The sequence below is a fragment of the Lepidochelys olivacea genome, assembly GCF_965140295.1.
Source record: "Lepidochelys olivacea isolate rLepOli2 genome assembly, chromosome: 14".
Taxonomy (NCBI): domain Eukaryota; kingdom Metazoa; phylum Chordata; order Testudines; family Cheloniidae; genus Lepidochelys; species Lepidochelys olivacea.
In genome coordinates, this window is record NC_140424.1 from 45,136,931 (window position 1) to 45,156,341 (window position 19,411).

Below are 19,411 nucleotides of genomic sequence, written 5' to 3' on the forward strand. Positions count from 1 at the left end.
CTGGGGGCAGAATCACTGGGGTGGGGGAGACACTGTTCATTATCGGGGTCCCCCTAAGTCACTCCCACCCAACACGCTGCCCCAAAGCCTAGACATCTGGGGATCCCTTGCAGTGACCTCAAACATGAGAGGCGCGCTGGGCTAGCGGGGGGCTGCGGGTCGGGAGTGAGGGGCACTGGCAGAGCTTGGGGGGTGCTGTGTTGTGTGGTCCATTGTACCCCCCTACATGGCCCTGGTCCCTTTGCGATCCGGCCCCCCCAGTTCCTCTCCCTGTCGCGGGACGCGACGTTTCTGTTTGCAAGTGACCTGGGTTAATAAATCTCTATTGATAACAACACCAGAGTCGTCCCTGTCCCCTGGCCGGCTGCACGGGAACCGGGTGGGGGGAACGGGGGGGCAGGGTAAGGGGCTGGGGCCTGTCCCTTCTGGGGGTCGCCGGCTCCCATCCGGCCCCAGGGCGGGGGCTGGCTGGCGAGGGGCAGTGGGGGAGGGGGGTGTTACCCTCTCATCACAGGCAACAGAAGGAAATATCAAAGCCCATAGTGCTGCCCCCCTGTTCCCCACCCCCCATCCCCCCCTCTTGCCCCATTAACCCTCCCCAGCCCCAGTGGCCCCACCTCACCGCTCCCCCACTCCCTGAGCAGCCTCCCTGTACGGCTCCATCTGCCCCCAGCTCCCCCCACCGCCCGGTTTCCCTTCCCCAACCCCCCAAATCCGTGCCCCCGTCCTGAGCCCCCCTCGCCCTCACTCAGTTCCCTGTAGGGCCCCCGCCCACGCCCAGCATCCTGGAGCTTCGATGTATCCATGGTGACGGTTGCCTGGCTACAGAAGGATGGAGGGACCATGTGTTGGCTCCGGGCATGTAGGGCCAGAGAGGGGGAGGCAGCTGGGGGTGGGGACCTGTCACAGACAAGCAGAGCTGTAGGGTTCGGGGGCAGGGCAGGGCTAGCAGGTGCTATGGGTTGGGAGTGAGGGGCACCGGCAGGGCTGGGCGGGGGCAGGGGGCTGCGGGTCGGGAGTGAGGGGCACCGGCAGGGCTGGGGGGCAGGGCCGGGCTGGCAGAGGGCTGCGGGTCGGGAGTGAGGGGCACCGGCAGGGCTGGGGGGGCAGGGCCGGGCTGGCAGGGGGCTGCGGGTCGGGAGCGAGGGGCACCAGCAGGGCTGGGGGGGCAGGGCCGGGCTGGCAGGGGGCTGCGGGTCGGGAGCGAGGGGCACCAGCAGGGCTGGGGGGGCAGGGCCGGGCTGGCAGGGGGCTGCGGGTTGGGAGCGAGGGGCACCGGCAGGGTGGGGGGGGCAGGTGGCTGCGGGTCGGGAGCGAGGGGCACCGGCAGGGTGGGGGGGGCAGGGGGCTGCGGGTCGGGAGCGAGGGGCACCGGCAGGGTGGGGGGGGCAGGGGGCTGCGGGTCGGGAGCGAGGGGCACCGGCAGGGCTGGGGAGGGCAGGGGGCTGCGGGTCGGGAGCGAGGGGCCCCGGCAGGGCTGAGGGGGCAGGGGGCTGCGGGTCGGGAGCGAGGGGCACCGGCAGGGTGGGGGGGGCAGGGGGCTGCGGGTCGGGAGCGAGGGGCACCGGCAGGGCTGGGGGGGCAGGGGGCTGCGGGTCGGGAGCGAGGGGCACCAGCAGGGCTGGGGGGGCAGGGCCGGGCTGGCAGGGGGCTGCGGGTCGGGAGCGAGGGGCACCGGCAGGGCTGAGGGGGCAGGGGGCTGCGGGTCGGGAGCGAGGGGCACCGGCAGGGTGGGGGGGGCAGGGGGCTGCGGGTCGGGAGCGAGGGGCACCGGCAGGGCTGGGGGGGGCAGGGGGCTGCGGGTCGGGAGCGAGGGGCACCGGCAGGGCTGGGGGGGCAGGGCCGGGCTGGCAGGGGGCTGCGGGTCGGGAGCGAGGGGCACCGGCAGGGCTGCGGGGGCAGGGCCGGGCTGGCAGGGGGCTGCGGGTCGGGAGCGAGGGGCACCGGCAGGGCTGGGGGGGAAAGGGGGCTGCGGGTCGGGAGCGAGGGGCACCGGCAGGGTGGGGGGGGCAGGGGGCTGTGGGTCGGGAGCGAGGGGCACCGGCAGGCTGGGGGGGCAGGGCCGGGCTGGCAGGGGGCTGCGGGTCGGGAGCGAGGGGCACCGGCAGGGCTGGGGGGGCAGGGCCGGGCTGGCAGGGGGCTGCGGGTCGGGAGCGAGGGGCACCGGCAGGGCTGGGGGGGCAGGGCCGGGCTGGCAGGGGGCTGCGGGTCGGGAGCGAGGGGCACCGGCAGGGCTGGGGGGGGCAGGGGGCTGCGGGTCGGGAGCGAGGGGCACCGGCAGGGCTGGGGGGGGGCAGGGGGCTGCGGGTCGGGAGCGAGGGGCACCGGCAGGCTGGGGGGGGCAGGGGGCTGCGGGTCGGGAGCGAGGGGCACCGGCAGGCTGGGGGGGCAGGGCCGGGCTGGCAGGGGGCTGCGGGTCGGGAGCGAGGGGCACCAGCAGGGCTGGGGGGGGCAGGGGGCTGCGGGTCGGGAGCGAGGGGCACCGGCAGGGCTGGGGGGGGGCAGAGGGCTGCGGGTCGGGAGCGAGGGGCACCGGCAGGGCTGGGGGGGGGCAGGGGGCTGCGGGTCGGGAGCGAGGGGCACCGGCAGGGCTGGGGGGGGGCAGGGGGCTGCGGGTCGGGAGCGAGGGGCACCGGCAGGGCGGGGGGGGGCAGGGGGCTGCGGGTCGGGAGCGAGGGGCACCGGCAGGGTGGGGGGGGCAGGGGGCTGCGGGTCGGGAGCGAGGGGCACCGGCAGGGCTGGGGGGGGCAGGGGGCTGCGGGTCGGGAGCGAGGGGCACCGGCAGGGCTGGGGGGGGCAGGGGGCTGCGGGTCGGGAGCGAGGGGCACCGGCAGGGCTGGGGGGGCAGGGCCGGGCTGGCAGGGGGCTGCGGGTCGGGAGCGAGGGGCACCGGCAGGGCTGCGGGGGCAGGGCCGGGCTGGCAGGGGGCTGCGGGTCGGGAGCGAGGGGCACCGGCAGGGCTGGGGGGGAAAGGGGGCTGCGGGTCGGGAGCGAGGGGCACCGGCAGGGTGGGGGGGGCAGGGGGCTGTGGGTCGGGAGCGAGGGGCACCGGCAGGCTGGGGGGGCAGGGCCGGGCTGGCAGGGGGCTGCGGGTCGGGAGCGAGGGGCACCGGCAGGGCTGGGGGGGCAGGGCCGGGCTGGCAGGGGGCTGCGGGTCGGGAGCGAGGGGCACCGGCAGGGCTGGGGGGGCAGGGCCGGGCTGGCAGGGGGCTGCGGGTCGGGAGCGAGGGGCACCGGCAGGGCTGGGGGGGGCAGGGGGCTGCGGGTCGGGAGCGAGGGGCACCGGCAGGGCTGGGGGGGGGCAGGGGGCTGCGGGTCGGGAGCGAGGGGCACCGGCAGGCTGGGGGGGGCAGGGGGCTGCGGGTCGGGAGCGAGGGGCACCGGCAGGCTGGGGGGGCAGGGCCGGGCTGGCAGGGGGCTGCGGGTCGGGAGCGAGGGGCACCAGCAGGGCTGGGGGGGGCAGGGGGCTGCGGGTCGGGAGCGAGGGGCACCGGCAGGGCTGGGGGGGGGCAGGGGGCTGCGGGTCGGGAGCGAGGGGCACCGGCAGGGCTGGGGGGGGGCAGGGGGCTGCGGGTCGGGAGCGAGGGGCACCGGCAGGGCTGGGGGGGGGCAGGGGGCTGCGGGTCGGGAGCGAGGGGCACCGGCAGGGCGGGGGGGGGCAGGGGGCTGCGGGTCGGGAGCGAGGGGCACCGGCAGGGTGGGGGGGGCAGGGGGCTGCGGGTCGGGAGCGAGGGGCACCGGCAGGGCTGGGGGGGGCAGGGGGCTGCGGGTCGGGAGCGAGGGGCACCGGCAGGGCTGGGGGGGGCAGGGGGCTGCGGGTCGGGAGCGAGGGGCACCGGCAGGGCGGGGGGGGGGCAGGGGGCTGCGGGTCGGGAGCGAGGGGCACCGGCAGGGCGGGGGGGGGCAGGGGGCTGCGGGTCGGGAGCGAGGGGCACCGGCAGGGCGGGGGGGGGCAGGGGGCTGCGGGTCGGGAGCGAGGGGCACCGGCAGGGCGGGGGGGGGCAGGGGGCTGCGGGTCGGGAGCGAGGGGCACCGGCAGGGCTGGGGGGGGGCAGGGGGCTGCGGGTCGGGAGCGAGGGGCACCGGCAGGGCTGGGGGGGGGCAGGGGGCTGCGGGTCGGGAGCGAGGGGCACCGGCAGGGCTGGGGGGGGCAGGGGGCTGCGGGTCGGGAGCGAGGGGCACCGGCAGGGCGGGGGGGGGCAGGGGGCTGCGGGTCGGGAGCGAGGGGCACCGGCAGGGTGGGGGGGGGCAGGGGGCTGCGGGTCGGGAGCGAGGGGCGCTCATGGCTCTGGCTCTCCCAGGCCTGGGGGGAGGGCTCCAGGGTGCATGTGACAGTGGATTTGGGGGCTGCCCCTCCCACCGCCCGGCCCCCCCGTGACCTCCCCCACCCCGTGCCCTGGGACAGGCCCCGTTAACCGGGGCAGCGGCTGGGGGGTGCATGGGGAGCCCTGCCCGCCTCCCTCCGTGGCCTCTGGCCTCTGTGACCTTCCCACGGAGCTGAAGTTGGAGTGTCAGCCAGTGTCCATGACCTCTGACCTCTGACCTTCGGCCTGGCGGCCAGAGCGGCACCAATGGGGCCGGCCGCTTCCCGTGACCTTTGACCCGACAAGCGCCGCCTTTCTTTGGTTCTATTCATGCTTGATCTTTGACCCAGCCCCACTGGGGATTGGCCCACACCCGACCTATGACCTTTGACCCGAAGTGGCACCTGCGACCTCAGGCCTTTGACCTGAGCTGGGTGCGAGCAAAGGGAACAGGCCAATGCTGCCATGTGTGACCTCTGACCTCTGACCCTAACCCTGCAGGCAGAGGCTCGGCTAATGGGCTTGGCTGGCGCCTGTGAGCCCAGCTAACGGCTGTGACCTCTGACCTCTGACCTGTGGCCCGTGAGCCCAGGACTGTGCCCAACCAGGGGGTCTGAGTAAAGCAGGAAAAGGCCTCAACGCCTGGTGACCTCTCACCCCAGTGGGCTGCCCCCTGACCCCACCACACCCTGCCGCCCACTCAGCTGGGGGCTGACCTTTGAACTCTGCCAACCAGCGGCCAACCGGAACGGCCGGACCCCGACCTTTGACCTGCTCCCAACTTAACGATTTTCTTGTTTCAACAGCAAACGATTTCTTTGTATTTTAAGAAATAAATTTTATTCTCGACTCTGACGAATTACTGGGGCCCCGTGTCCCAGTCCCCGCCCCCCTGAGCCAGCCAGTCCCCGCCCTGGGGCTGGATGGGAGCCGGCGCCCCCCAGGCCGGAAGGGCCCCCTGCCCCACCCCAGGCGCAGGGTCCGGGCTCTGTCCCCGCCGCACTCAGGAGAAGAGCTTGCTCATGGCCCGGGCCAGGCGGGCGTCCCGCTCCCGCGCCCGCTGCCCCACCCTCTCCAGCTCCCTGCGCGCGGCCGTGTTCCCCGGCTGGGCCGCCAGCACTGCCCGGAAGTCCTCGCCCGCCCCCTCCAGGTCGTTCATGGCAGCGCGGGCCAGGCCGCGGCGGTACCGGGCCTTGGTGTGTTGGGGCCGCAGCGTCAGCGCCTTGGTGCAGTTGCGGGCGGCGTGGGCCGGCTGGGCGAGCCGCAGCTGGCAGGCGGCCAGGTTGGCGTGCAGGTCGGCCCGCAGGCGGGCGTGCTCCGGGGCCGGGGGGGCCGGGCCAGCGGCCATGGCCAGCTGCAGGGCCCGGGCGTAGCGCCGGGCGGCCGCCCCCACCTCGCCGGCCCGGTAGAGCTCCGAGCCGCGCTCCTTGTGCCGCAGGGCCAGCGCCCACTTCTCCGCCGGGTCCAGCTGCCAGGGCTCCGGGACCGGGGCGAAGGAGGCCAGGTGCAGCCCCAGGACGGCCCTGCCCGGGGCCCACAGCTCGGCCCGCTCCCCCGGCACCATGGTCTCCAGGCAGGCGTCCACCAGGCCGTCCCAGGCGCCGTCCCCCTCACCCAGCTCCAGCTGGGCCCAGCGGTTGGTGGGGTACCCCAGGGGCGCCCCCGGTGGTGCCTCCAGGAAGACCTGGCACAGGGCGCCCAGCGTCGGCTTGTCCAGCCCCGCGCCCGGCCGCAGAACCTGCTTGGTGAAGGCACCGTCCGGCGCCACCCAGGCGTCTGCCGGCTGATTGGGCACCTCCAGGTTCTCTCTCTGGTCCTCTTCTGGCCCCGCGCCCCAGGGCTCAGCACCTCTGCCAACACCGCTCATCCCATTCGCTGCTCCGCCGCCCTCCGCCTTCCCATTGGCCACTGCCGCGGCCTCCATCTGCCCCCGGCCGAGTGGGGAGTGGGGGGCTCTGGCACGGCACCCCCCAGAGGTGAAGCCTGGGGGGGTTCAGAGATGGGCAGCTCCTGTGAACCAGAGGGCAGGGGGAATGGGTCAGAAAGATCCCAAGAGTCTTGGCTCCAGGCTCACCCCCCTCCCTACGCAGAGAAACCAGGGGTCCTGGCTCCCACTCCCTCCCCCCATGCTGCTAGACCCCCCACAGAGAACCCAGGAGTCCTGGTTCCTAGTCCCCTGAGTAAACCGCTAGACCCCCCCGCCCCGAGAACCCAGGGATCCTGGCTCCCAGCCCCCCACTAAGCTGCTAGAGCCCCCCTCCTCGAACCCAGGAGTCCTGGTTCCTAGCCCCCCCCAGAAACTGCTAGACACCCCCCCCAAGAACCCAGGAGACCTGGCTCCAAGCCCCCGCATCTGCTCGCCCCCCCGCCAGAAAACCCAGGCATCCTGGCTCCCAGCCCCCACACAGAGAACCCAGGCGTCCTGGCTCCCTCCTGCTCTGGGCTGTGCTGCCTGTCTCTGCCCTGCTCCCTCGCTCCTCCCCCTCCAGCTGTGCCCCCTTGGACTCCCCTCACCCCGGGCGGGGGGCACAGACTGGGGGGGATCCAGCTGCGCTCTGGCCCCGCTTGTCCGGCCTCCCCCCCGCTGCCCCCCCCTTGTCTTTGCATCACTTCCTGAGGGCGGCCCCACTAGGCCGCAGCCTGCCTGGATTAGCCAGGCCAAGGCGTGTGGGGAGGGGCCAGGCCCAGGCCCCCCTGCCCCCCACAAGGAAGGGGGGGGCTGGGACCCCCTGCTCCATCAGTGTGTTAACAAGCAGCACACAATTGGGGGGACTGGGGGGGTCTCCCCCCCCCAGTCCCCCCACCCCGGGCGCTGGGGTTGGCTGCACAAGATGGCTGCTGGGGGCCGACCTCACGCGTGGGGGACTCTGGGCCGCAGCTGGGGAGAGCTGGGGGAACCCCAAGATTGAGGGGGGCAAAAGGGGTGCATGGGGGGGTGGCGGGTGGAAGGGGCTGTTGAGGGGAATGGGGCAGAGGGGGTGGGATTCGGGGGTGGGCAGGAATGGGGGGGACAGGGAGGGTGGGTCCTGGGGTGCAGGGGTTGGGGGGGCTCCGCAGGACCAGGGGGAGGGGAAGCAGGAGTGGGAACCCCCCCGGGAGCCAGGGCAAGATGTGGTTCAGGGAGGGGAGACCGTACCCCTAATTCAGGAGTATGAACCCAGGCATCCGGGGAAGATGGAGTTTTTTTGGGGGGGCTCTGTACCCCCTAATTCAGGGTGGAGGAGGGGTGCGAACCCACGCATCCGGGAGAGACAGGGTTAAGTGTTCATTATTTCACCCCTTGATCCAGACCCGCGCACGGGGGCGGGGGGGTTATGAACCCAGGCGTCCGGGGGAGTAGGGGGGTTGAAGACTACATTTCCCAGAATCCCCTGCTCTCCCTCCACCCCGCCCCCCTCCAGCTTTATTTCATTCCCGCTTACGTCAGCGGCCAGCTGGGTCCGGCATGGTGTGACTGGTCATTGGGGGTGAGTTGGGGGGGGGAGCTCTGCGGGAGGGAGTCCTGGGGGCCCCGGGACAGAGGGGGAAAGCTGTGGGGTGCTGGGAAGGGGGGACCCAGGGAGAAGGAGGGCGCGTGGGGGGCTAATCCTGGGGGCGGCAGGGTGCTGGTGAGAGGGGATCTGGGGGGCAGGGTGGGGTGGAAGAAGGGGGTGCATGGTGCCCCCAGATCACCTCTCAGTGGGCCCCCGTCTCTCTCCCATCAGCTTGCCGCTATGTGGGGCGGCAAATTGCCTCGGCTCTGCGCCGGGAGGACTCTGGGACGCCCCTGCCCCCCAAGCGGCTCAGGGACCTTGGTAAGTGCACCCCCTTTCTTTGCTGGTGGGCCCCCTGTCCCCATGCAGCCCCCCTGGAAGCAATCTGAGTCCCTGTGGGGTGCCCCACCCCTGTGAGGTGCCCCACCCCTGTGAACTGCACCCCAAAGTTTCCCAGGCTGTCCTCAAAGGATCCCCAATTCTGCACCCTAAATTACCCTCCTCGGTCCCCAGGAAGCTGCCCCTCTACTCCTGTACCCCAAAACTCTCATGCCTCCTTATTGCTACATCTCAGCTCTTGGGGTCCCCAGTTCATGCCCCTGAATTCCCTCACTGGATCACACCTTTATCAGCACCCCAAACTCCCCCATTGCCCCCACAGGTTAATTTCTAATGCTGCACCCCACAAATTTCCCCTGTATACCTAGTAGGTACCCCTTTTTCCAGCACCCCAAATTCACCCATAATACACCCACAGGGCACCCCTTCATGTAGCCACCTCTAAACAAGAGAGTGCACCCCACTGGCTGGACCCTGAGTTCACATCCCAAACTCCCCCACCTCTTTACAACTCAACCCCCAAACGCCCTGATCTGCCCTTCCAAAATGTACCTGTTCTGTACCCCTAATTTGGCCTTCCCCTTGTCCTGCACCCCAATTTTCACCCATTTTGTCCCCCAGTCCTTCCCTGATTTTGTGAGGGGCCCCTTTGATCTACACCCCCAAAGGCACTGGTTTTGCCCTCCTCAAACTCTCCTATCTGTGGGCAGAGATTCCCCTTTTCTGAACCTCCAAAATTCTCCATATTCATAAAGGGTCTTCCTGGTTCTACCTCCCAAAATTTCCGGTCTCTTTGTAGAGATTCTCTCTCTTCTGCACCTCAAAACAGAACCTGTACCCCAGAATCCTTTAACATCTTTCTGGGGCCCACTGGCCTGTTCTGCATCTATTATGTACCCCCCAAATCTTCCTTTAATTTGAGGGAGCCCCTTGTTCTGACCCCTCAAACTGACCTACACCATCCAGATCTTTATTGGGGTTCCCCGTTCTTGTCTACCATGATGCTTGATTTCCCTGCACCACAAAATGCCTCCTAATCTCTGGGGTTCCCAATTCTGCACCCCAAAATCACTCCACATCTTTGCAAGATGCAATCCCTCTAGGTGTCTCTAATCAGTTCTTCATATCCTGCCATATCTGGAAATCACCTCTGTTCTACCACCCTGAAACTCCTCTGTTCTGCTCTTTGCAAGCACCCCAAAACTTTCACTGCTTCAGGATGCTACCTCCTAGCACACCCCACAATATATCTGTGATTTCTGCCCCCCCAATATAATGGGGGAGCACATCCCACTGGGAGACTGTCAGGGACAATGTTTGGAGACAGCATGGAAATACAGTGGATTTTGGTGTTGGGGGGGCTTATTCCTTCACCCACTTACTTCCCTGGTTCTTCTCGCATGAACAGAGAGCAACAATACCTGAAGTCCAAAGGTGCAAACAATTCGATGTTTATTGGGTGAACTTCCAGCAAGCATGATTCCAGTTTCCTTCCTTAGTATCCTCCTTCCCAGCTCTGACACCACAGAGCCTTACAGCTGTGTCTCTGTTCCCATTCCTGCCCTTAGCCAAACATGATTCCAATTTCTCCACCCCATTCCCTGTTCCCATTTCTCCCACACACTTCCTGATTGACTGCAGACTATATAGTAAAACTTGAGTTCTGCTTAGCTATACCTTCACTAATCATTTTCCTGAAATTTAACTAACCATTCCTAACATATTGTAACATGATTATGTAACCAATTGTATCCCACCACCTTAATTAGTTTACACCCAGCAAAATTAATTATACAGCAGACAGGAACAATCACAGAACCAGACAGAGATTATACAGACAAACAACAGCAAAGTGGGAACTATAATGACAAAACAATACAGAAGTGAGGATTTCACATCCCAGCTATTGATAAGTGAATTCTTGCCAGACAGGATGCTCTCAAACTAAGTTTCCTTTTACATTTTCTAGGCGCTTTCCTTTCTCTGGAGGCGATAGGCATTATCAGGACAGGATTTTATCCTAACAGCCCAATAGCACCTTCTTTCAATGGGACTAGTTTGGGATGTGAGGAGGTGACCGGTTGCTTCCCAGTTTATGGCTGCCTCTGCTGCTTAGCCAAAGGCCTGAGCCTAAGCACATGGCCTCAGACTGTCACAGTAAGAGAAGGCCCTGACACTGGCAGACAGTGATTTTGATTCTTTCTTTTATACCTCTAGAACTAGCCAAGTGATAAGAATAGACCTAAATTCTTAGGGTACAGGCCTTTACAAACAGGCCTGAATATCTATATCCTAACATTTGGGAGTGCTTGTTAACACCCCAAGTAACTCCCCAGGCACCCTTCTTTCTTCCCCCTGTAGGTGACAAGAAAGATGTAACTCGCCGGCCAGTGGTGGCTCCATTGGACTCTGTCCCCCCGGGGTGTACTCCCCTGGTCCCAGCAGAACGGGGGGCACCAGGGCGGCCCTCCTGAGGCTAACAGTGGGGTTGACGAGGGGCGAATGACGGTTCATCTGGCAACTCCCAGGGTCATGGGCAGCGGATGGACCCGAGACACTGACCCCCCCCCACTGTACCCCAAAAAGGAATTCAGAATAAAGAGGTTTTGGAGGCCACTGTGCAAAGGAGCCATGTGCGGGGTTCTTGGTAGATTGGAGCTGCTGGGGGGACTGGCTGGCTGGGGGGCAGGGGCCTGTCCCCTCTAGGGGGCACTGGCTCCCATCCAGCCCCAGGGCAGGGACTGGGGGGCTCAGAGGGCGGGGAATGGAGTAGGGGCCTCCCCCCTCTGGGGGGCGCCAGCTTCCATCCAGCCCCAGGGCAGGGACGGGGGGCTCAGGGGGCGGGGAATGGGGCAGGGGCCTGTCCCCTCTAGGGGATGCTGGCTCCCCCCTGGCCCCAGGGCAGGGACTGGGGGTCTCAGGGGGCGGGGAATGGGGCAGGGGCCTGTCCCCTCTAGGGGATGCTGGCTCCCCCCTGGCCCCAGGGCAGGGGGACTGGGGGGCTCAGGGGGCGGGGAATGGGGCAGGGGCCTGTCCCCTCTAGGGGATGCTGGCTCCCCCCTGGCCCTAGGGCAGGGGGACTGGGGGGCTCAGGGGGCGGGGAATGGGGCAGGGGCCTGTCCCCTCTAGGGGATGCTGGCTCCCCCCTGGCCCCAGGGCAGGGACTGGGGGGCTCAGGGGGCGGGGAATGGGGCAGGGGCCTGTCCCCTCTAGGGGGCGCCGGCTCCCATCCAGCCCCAGGGCAGGGACTGGGGTCTCAGGGGGCGGGGAATGGGGCAGGGGCCTGTCCCCTCTAGGGGATGCTGGCTCCCCCCTGGCCCCAGGGCAGGGGGACTGGGGGGCTCAGGGGGCGGGGAATGGGGCAGGGGCCTGTCCCCTCTAGGGGGCACCAGCTCCCATCCATCACCACTTGTGCTGTTGGCATACTGTGATGTCACAGGGGGGGTGATGTCATCCTAGGGGATGTTGATGACATCACAGGAGGCTGTGAGCTCCCGCACCGGCTCTGGGCTGGGCAGGCGGGAACGAGGCTGGGGGCGGGGTCACGGCCGGCGGCATGAGGCGCTACTGCCCCTTTGGGGGGACCGGAACTACACGTCCCAGCAGGTAGTGCGCCGCAGCGCACGCGTAGCAGGGACATGGCGGGGGGAGCGGGGAGGGGTCTGTGGGTGCGTGTGTCTCACGGCTACGCATGCGCCGTACCGCCTGCGCCCTTTGGAGTGCTGGTCACGCACCGCTTGCCCACCCCACCTCGCGCAGGCGCAGCGCTGTCTCCAGACTCCCGCAGACGCGTCTCAGGCTCCGCCAGCTCAGGCAGGCGCAGTGAGAGGCTCCCGCCCTGTGAGCATGCGCCGTGCTGCGCCCCGCCCCCGTCTCGCCATTTCGCGCGTGCGCCGCTCTCGCCATGCTGCCACGGCCACGCCCATTCCCGAAGACCGGAGCGGAAGTCGCTTCCCCGTTGGCTGATCTCTTCCGGGCCCCGCCTCCCGCGCGCGGTGATTGGCTGGAGCGGGCTGGCTCGACGCTGCGATTGGGTGGGCGGTTGTCATGACAGCCGGAGGGGGCGGGGTCGGGGGAAGATGGCGGCGCTGGCCCCGGAGCTGCTGCTGCTCCGGGACTCGGGCCGGTTCCTGGCCGACAACCTGCTGAGCAGCGAGGACTGGGGTGGGCGGGGCTGTGGGAGGGGCCTGAGCAGGGGCGGGGCGGGGCTGGGCCAGGGGGTCTGACTGGCAGGCGCTTGGTGGTGCGCAGGGCGGGGAGGAGCCTGCAGGGGGGAGGGGCTGGGTGCCGGAGGGGGCGGGGCCTGGGGGAGTGGGAGGGGCTGGGTGCCGGAGGGGGCGGGGCCTGGGGGAGTGGGAGGGGCTGGGTGCCGGAGGGGGCGGGGCCTGGGGGAGTGGGAGGGGCTGGGGGCCTGGGAGGAGGGGCTGGGGGCCTGGGAGGGGGGCCTGGAGCATGGGGATTGACTGCCCTCTTTGCTTCCCGCCCCCAGATGCGGCTCTTTACAGCTGCCTGGATGATGGGGAGGAGCCCACCGCCCTCTTCCCCTGCCTGGAGCCCAGTGCATTGGTGAGCCCTTCCCTCACCCTGCTCTGCCTGGGGGTGCCCCCAGAGACCCGCCTGCTCCATAGCACCCCCACTACCCATCCCCCGGGCAGCAGGGCACCAGCTCCCCTCAGATCAGGGCCCTCTGTACACTGGGGGCTGCTGGACTGGACCCTGGGGGGTACATAGGGGACCCCCACTTCACCCCGAGCTTCCCCCTTCCTCCTGCAGTTTGATGATGGTTTCGACCTGGGCATGAACGCCAGCCCCCCAGAGCCGCCGTGGGACCAGATGCCAACCTGCCTCTTCCCGGGTGAGCCCACCCTCCCCACAGCATTTGGGACAGATGATGAGGTGTGGGGATATCTGTGTGCAGTGGGGCTGTTCTGGGGCGGGTGCACATAGGGGGTGGAGGGATATCTGTGAAGGACTATTTTCTAACCCCTCCTTCTCCCCCGTTCAGACCTCCAGGTGAAGTCCGAACCCGTGTCCCCCGCTTCCTCCCACAGCTCAGACTCCTCCATCCTCTCCATGACCCCTGACCTCCCAAGACAGGTACGTGCCCCCATTGGCCTGGGAGATGCCCCCAGCCCCCACACTCAGCTCTGTCCGTACCACCTGACCCCCACACTGAGCTGTGGCTCCCCACAGGCCGCAAGCCCGGACGACGTGATGGGAGTGAAAGCCGAGCACCCCCCGACCCCACCCTGCATGTTTGGTGACGTCCTGGCCCCTCCAACTGGCACCGTGCAGATCAGCCTTCTGCCAGCACAGGAGACACAGACAACACCAGGTAACCAGCCCTGGAGGGTGGGGTCTGGCTGTGTGGAAGGGGCTCTGGCAACTCCAGGCCCGGCCAGCAGGGGGTGCTGAGGGGAGTGGGGCGAGGGGCTGGCTCTGCGGGGGGGCGCTGGGGAAGTACATCACACTCTCTTGCAGGGAAGCCAGTGACTCCCATCAAAGCTGAGTCGATCCTGAGCCGGAAGCCGCCCATCCAGCCAAAGCCGGTGGTGGTGGCCACCGTCCCGGTGCAGCCCGTGGCCACCCCCAGCCCCACCATCCTACTGCAGGCGGTGCCGGGGGCCCAGCCCCAGCCCCTGAAGCCAGCAATCACAGGTACAGGGCATGGGGCTGATCCTCTCTTGGGGGCACCTCAGGGCAGGCATTGGCTGGCCCGGGGCTGGGGCACGGGAGGGCTGGTGCATGTGTTGGACACTGACCGACGTCCCACCCCGCAGTCCCAGCACCGTCTGTCGTCATCTCCCAGAGCGACCTCCTGCACCTCCCGCTCTCAGGGCTCCTCAAGCTGCAGCCCCCGGGGAAGGAGGGCCCCCCGGCCAGGCTCCCGCCCAGCGCCCCCAAACCCGAGGCCAAAACCATCGTTCCGGCCCCGAGCCAGCTCGGACCCTGCAACCCAGAGATTGACGTGAGTGATAGAGTGCGGCCGGTGCCCCTCACTCCTGAACCCAGACCCCGCTAGCCCAGTCCTGCCCACCCCATCTCTGCCAGTGCCCCTCACTCGCGAACCCAGGCCTCGCTAGCCCAGCCTTGCCCACCCCATCTCTGCTGGTGCCCCACACTCCCGCCCTGCAGCCCCTGCTAGCCCAGACCCTCCCCATGCCCCTCGGTCCTGACCCGCAGCCCCCCTTTTCTGCTGGCCCCTGCCCCCAGGTGAAGGTGCTGAAGCGCCAGCAGCGGATGATCAAGAACCGGGAGTCGGCCTGCCAGTCGCGCCGGAAGAAGAAGGAGTACCTGCAGGGGCTGGAGTGCCGTCTGCGGGAGGCGCTGGCCGAGAACGAGCGGCTGCGGCGGGAGAACGCCATGCTGCGGCGCCGTCTGGACTGCGTCCTGGGCGAGGTGAGTGCTCCCTGTGGGTGAGCCAGGGCAGGGCACCGCAGGAGCTGCGCTCTGCCGCGGTGGATCACAACGGTACATTCCAACACCAAGCGTACCCCCCCAGAAATAACTGACCCCCATAGGGAGCATAATGGTACATTCCAACTCCCCATGTCATAATGGTACATTCTTGCAGCCACAGTCTCCCTCCTGACATCAGAATGGTACATTTCAGCAGCAAGTGCCCCCCCCGCATTTAATGATCATGATGGTACATCCCATATAGCCCCCCCCTCATAGTGGTATATCTTATAGCAAGCAGAACCCCATGTAGGGACCATAATGGTACATCCTAGGAAGGTGCTGTTCCCCATGTAGAGTTCATAATGGTACATTCTAAATCCTTTTCCCCCACCTCAGCCCCCTTGTGGGGCATTCCATTGTCATCTGTGGGGTGGGGGGGTGTTATGGTCCCTGAGAGGGGCAGGGATTGCCAAGTCTCCTGCTACTTTCCATTAGCTCCACCATGTGAGGGGGGTAAATTGCTTTCTGGAGAATTCCATTAGCCTTGTCTCCTGGGAGACTCCATTATGATCTGGGGGGGGAATTGAGAACCTTTAGGGAAGTGCCATTATATTCCTCCTAAACGGGGAGTTTAGGCCATCCCATTCGAATGTTCCATTAGCACCTAGAGTGGGGGGGCACCAAACTTTTGGTGGGCTGTTCTATTATGATAGTAAGTGGGGGGGCAGGAAAATGTTGTTTCTTGCTGGGAGGTTCCATTATAGTGTGTGGGGGGTGTCTGTTTCTGGTAGGATGTTCCTTTATGATAGTAATTTACAGGGAGGGGAGTCAGTGGGACATACATTGTAGGGGGGACGCTTTGGCTGGGATGTACCCTAATGATATGGGGTGGGAAGTTGGTGGGACATACCATCAGGGCTGCCTGGTTTAGAGGGGGAGTCCTGCCTTTGGCTGGGAGAGGCAGCAGTTGGTGGGAGGGTGGTTTCGCTCGGACCGTACCATTCTGACACCCCCCTGCCCCGTCTCCAGAGCAGGGAGCTGAAGTTCAGCCCTGGGAACCGGAAGGTCGTTTGCGTCATGGTCGTGCTGCTCTTCATCGCCTTCAACTTCGGGCCTGTCAGGTGAGGCCCCAGGGGATTGTGGGTACCGTGTCCCAGCATCCCCCGGGAGCTGCCCTCTTAGCCCCCGGATCACACTGCCTGGCTGCAGGGGATTGTGAGTACCATGTCCCAGCATCCCCCGGGAGCTGCCCTCTTACCCCCCATCACACTCCTTCCTGCAGGGGATTGTGGGTAACGTGTCCAACATCCCCCGGGAGCTGCTCTCTTAGTCTAACCCCTCCCTCCTCCCCCAGCATCAGCGAGCAGAAGGCCGTGGAGACGGTGCCGCCCAGTCAGGGGGCGGGGACCGGGCAGAGCCGCCGGCACCTGCTGGGTGTGGTGGAGCAGCCGGCGAAGGAGGAGCCGGGGGAGCCGCGGGAGGAGCTGGCCCCCACCAGCGTGAGCAAGACCAGGTTTAGGTAAGGGCGCCAGGGGCTCCCCCCACCTCCGCAGCCCCCCAGGGCCTCCGGTGACGCTGCTCTCTGCTCCCCCAGGAACCTCACGGCCGCTCTCTCCGGCATGAAGGACCTGATGCTGCGGGACCTGGACAAGCTGTTTCTGGCGTCCGACTGCCGCCACTTTAACCGCACTGAGTCGCTCCGGTGGGTGCCCAGCGGCCCCTGGGAAAGGGCCCCCTGGGGCCTGGGCGCAACGCATCCCACAGTCCCCTGGGGGCTGCCAGTGTATGCCAATGGGCAGGGCCTGCCTGGGTAAGGGGTAGTGGGTAACTTCTCCCAGAAGCCCCTGCAAACTGTCACTGGATGGGCAGTAGCAGAGCTGCTGCAGTGAGGAGTTGTGGGTAAAGTATCCCACAATCCCCCTGGGCACGGCCCCCCGAGTCCCACTTTAAGCCTCCCCCTCCCGCTCTTCCCCCAGGCTGGCGGACGAGCTCAGCGGCTGGGTGCGTCGGCACCAGATCAACCGCAGGAAGCCCCTGCAGTCCCGCAAGGCACGGGCCAATCAGGTGAGGCTGGAGGGGTGGGGCAAGCCAGGGTGGCTCCACCCACTGGGGGAGGGGCCAAGTCCATCCGTGTCTGGACTGCAGGGAGGGGGGGCTGGGAGCTGCCTGGGCCACAGGGCGTTACCCAGAATCCTTGGTGGCTTTACCCAGGGTCCTCTGGGGGTGCCAGGCGGCAGCCTTTGCTGGGCTGTTGCAGGAGTTCCCCGGTGCCCCCCACTGACCTCTCCCATCTCGGCCACAGGAGTCACCCCAGAGGAAGGCTCCCAGCCCGTCGCGATACGTCCCAGCCAGCCCCCCCGAACACCCAGAGAGGTAAGGGGCCCCAGATCCCCCCGGAGCCAGCCAGGCCCCGCCCTGTGCCCGGATCGGGGCTGGCGCCCCTCGGAGGGACAGGCCCCTGTTCCCTGACGCCCGTCTCCGGTTTCAGGGACTCGCTGAGCCAGCTGCAGGTCTATCAGCGCCCCGACCGCACGGAGCACGACTTCATGGACGCCATCGACCGGCGGGAGGACACGTTCTACGTGGTCTCCTTCCGTAGGGTGAGCTGGGGGGCCATGCCGCAGGCAGCGGGGGCAGCAGGGGGCTGGCCCCATTGCCCCAGGGCGGCGCTAGGGGCCATGCTGCAGGGAGCAGGGTGGGGGGCAGCAGGGGGCTCTCCCCAGGCAGTCAGGGCTGGCCCCATTGCCCCAGGGCGGCGCTAGGGGCTGGGCTGCAGGGAGCGGGGCGGGGGGCAGAAGGGGGCGCTCTCAGCTGGTCTGTCTCTCATTCTGGTCTGTCTGTCTCCTGGCCCAGGATCACCTCCTGCTCCCAGCCATCAGCCACAACAAAACCACCCGGCCCAAGATGTCGCTGGTGATGCCAGCCATGGCGCTGAATGGTACGGTCCTGGCTCCCTGGGCTTCGTAACCATGATAACCGGCCCCCACCCCAGAGCCAGCCGCGTCCCAGTGCCAGGAGAGGGGTCCCCGTGTCACCCACCGGCCCCAGAGCCAGCCGCGTCCCGGAACCGGGTCCCCGTGTCACCCGCCCCGCCCCAGAGTCCGCCGCGTCCTGGTGCCAGGAGAGGGGTCCCCGTGTCACCCACCCCAGAAACAGGTGTGTCCCGGGGCCGGGTCCCCGTGTCACCCGCCCCGCCCCAGAGCCAGCCGCGTCCCCGTGTCACCCGCCCCGCCCCAGAGCCAGCCGCGTCCCAGAACCGGGTCCCCATGTAACCCGCCCCGCCCCAGAGCCAGCCGCGTCCCAGAACCGGGTCCCTGTGTCACCCAGCCCGCCCCAGAGTCCGCCGCGTCCCGGTGCCAGGAGAGGGGTCCCCGTGTCACCCACCCCAGAAACAGGTGCATCCCGGGGCCGGGTCCCTGTGTCACCCGCCCCGCCCCAGAGCCAGCCGCGTCCCCGTGTCACCCGCCCCGCCCCAGAGCCAGCCGCGTCCCAGAACCGGGTCCCTGTGTCACCCAGCCCGCCCCAGAGTCCGCCGCGTCCCGGTGCCAGGAGAGGGGTCCCCGTGTCACCCACCCCAGAAACAGGTGCATCCCGGGGCCGGGTCCCTGTGTCACCCGCCCCGCCCCAGAGCCAGCCGCGTCCCCGTGTCACCCGCCCCGCCCCAGAGCCAGCCGCGTCCCAGAACCGGGTCCCTGTGTCACCCAGCCCGCCCCAGAGTCCGCCGCGTCCCGGTGCCAGGAGAGGGGTCCCCGTGTCACCCACCCCAGAGCCAGCCGCGTCTCCGTGTCACCCGCCCCGCCCCAGAGCCAGCCGGGTCCCGGCGCCGGGCTGACCCCCACTCTCTCCCCAGAGAGCCTCTACAACGCGTCGCGGGGCTTCGAGGTGATGATGCAGATCGACTGCGAGGTGATGGACACGCGCGTGATCCACATCAAGAGCTCCACGGTGCCGCCCTCCCTGCTCCGCCCCCCGGTGCCTGACAACCGCACCCAGGCGCCCTCCGTGCAGGCCCGCCCGGCCCGGGGCCCCCTGCGCCCCCCGCGCTCCCTGCCCTCCGCCCGGCGCCCCCGCACCTTCTACCTTGGGGAGCAGGGCGAGGGCTAGCCATGCCCCTCTGCGGGAGCCACGCCCACCCGGGGCTACCCACGCCGCTCACGAGGGCCACGCCCACCTGGGGTTAGCCACGCCCACCTGGGGTTAGCCACGCCCCTTGGTCACAGCCGTGCCTACCTAGGGCTCGCCTTGCCCCCCCGATATGCGACCTTGGCAATGGCCACGCCCATAAGTGGCTACTGGATAGCTCCTCCCACCTGAGCAGCACTAACCCCACCCCCTTTCAGAGAACCCCTCCTCCCCCAGGAGCCTAGCCCCGCCCCCTCAGGCACTGCCCCTTCCCCCATGGGTGAGGGCTAGCCCTGCCCCCTTAGTGACCACCCCTCCCACATGAGACAGCACTTCCCTCCCCCCCCGCCCCCCCGAGGGAGACCCGCCTCTGGCCTAGATGGGCTGGGGGACAGCGCTTGGACCCCTCCTTCCTTGGGGCGACCCCCCCTTGTGCTCCCCATTCCTATGGGGGGGGGTGATCCTGCCCCCCCTGCCCCCGTACTGCACTGTCATCCTCTGTGGATATTTATAGACTGAGGGGGCTGTGATAAGGGATGGGGGGGCTCCCCTGCCTTTGGGGTGCCTCCCTCACACAGGGCCCCCTCTTTTCTGGATCCCCCCAGCAGGATCCTGCCCCGGGGGCGTTTTTTACATCTATGAATAAAGGCGAGAGGTGACTGTGAACCGCCTGGCTCCTGTCCTGGGGGGGTGAACCCCAAACCCAGCGGGGCCCCCAGTCTGGGCAGGGGGGGCGGAGTGGCAGGGCCCCGTGCGGGGGCAGGGTGCTCC

The 19,411-nt window shown here is 68.1% G+C and overlaps 2 protein-coding genes and 1 long non-coding RNA gene across 4 annotated transcripts; 2 read left to right on the top strand and 1 right to left on the bottom strand.

Annotated features, from left to right (window-relative positions):
* Positions 1-5,151: 5,151 nt before the first annotated feature.
* Positions 5,152-6,926, bottom strand: FKBPL (FKBP prolyl isomerase like). 2 transcript variants are annotated; one of them, XM_084647102.1, is made up of 2 exons: positions 6,709-6,772; positions 5,152-6,314 (listed from the first exon to the last, which is right to left on the bottom strand). In XM_084647102.1, exon 2 carries the CDS (start codon positions 6,226-6,228, stop codon positions 5,308-5,310), a length of 921 nt encoding a protein of 306 aa, XP_084503228.1. In that variant the 5' UTR covers positions 6,229-6,314; positions 6,709-6,772; the 3' UTR covers positions 5,152-5,307. The 2 variants fall into 2 exon arrangements, with proteins under 2 accessions (XP_084503228.1, XP_084503227.1); XM_084647101.1 differs by lacking the exon at positions 6,709-6,772 and adding an exon at positions 6,819-6,926 and having other exon boundaries at positions 5,153-6,314.
* Positions 6,927-7,666: 740 nt separating this feature from the next.
* On the top strand, positions 7,667-10,741 carry LOC311530783. The gene is made up of 3 exons (XR_014714094.1): positions 7,667-7,771; positions 8,009-8,098; positions 10,478-10,741. It is a non-coding gene; the product is annotated as an uncharacterized lncRNA (long non-coding RNA).
* A 1,411-nt stretch (positions 10,742-12,152) lies between these two features.
* On the top strand, positions 12,153-19,306 carry ATF6B (activating transcription factor 6 beta). Its single transcript, XM_084648615.1, has 16 exons — positions 12,153-12,280; positions 12,606-12,682; positions 12,890-12,971; positions 13,122-13,213; positions 13,310-13,451; positions 13,598-13,774; positions 13,897-14,084; positions 14,330-14,515; positions 15,548-15,639; positions 15,873-16,037; positions 16,113-16,220; positions 16,495-16,582; positions 16,821-16,891; positions 17,007-17,118; positions 17,372-17,456; positions 18,369-19,306. Exons 1-16 carry the CDS (start codon positions 12,196-12,198, stop codon positions 18,620-18,622), a joined length of 2,004 nt encoding a protein of 667 aa, XP_084504741.1. The 5' UTR covers positions 12,153-12,195; the 3' UTR covers positions 18,623-19,306.
* Positions 19,307-19,411: the final 105 nt, after the last annotated feature.

Bases quoted from the DNA above. Each gene is read 5' to 3' on its own strand.
- FKBPL (XM_084647102.1), bottom strand. From the start codon at position 6,228: ATGGAGGCCGCGGCAGTGGCCAATGGGAAGGCGGAGGGCGGCGGAGCA.
- ATF6B (XM_084648615.1), top strand. From the start codon at position 12,196: ATGGCGGCGCTGGCCCCGGAGCTGCTGCTGCTCCGGGACTCGGGCCGG. The intron at 16,038-16,112 runs GTAAGGGCGCCA...CTGCTCCCCCAG, and splicing joins GTGAGCAAGACCAGGTTTAG to GAACCTCACGGCCGCTCTCT. The intron at 17,119-17,371 runs GTGAGCTGGGGG...CTCCTGGCCCAG, and splicing joins ACGTGGTCTCCTTCCGTAGG to GATCACCTCCTGCTCCCAGC.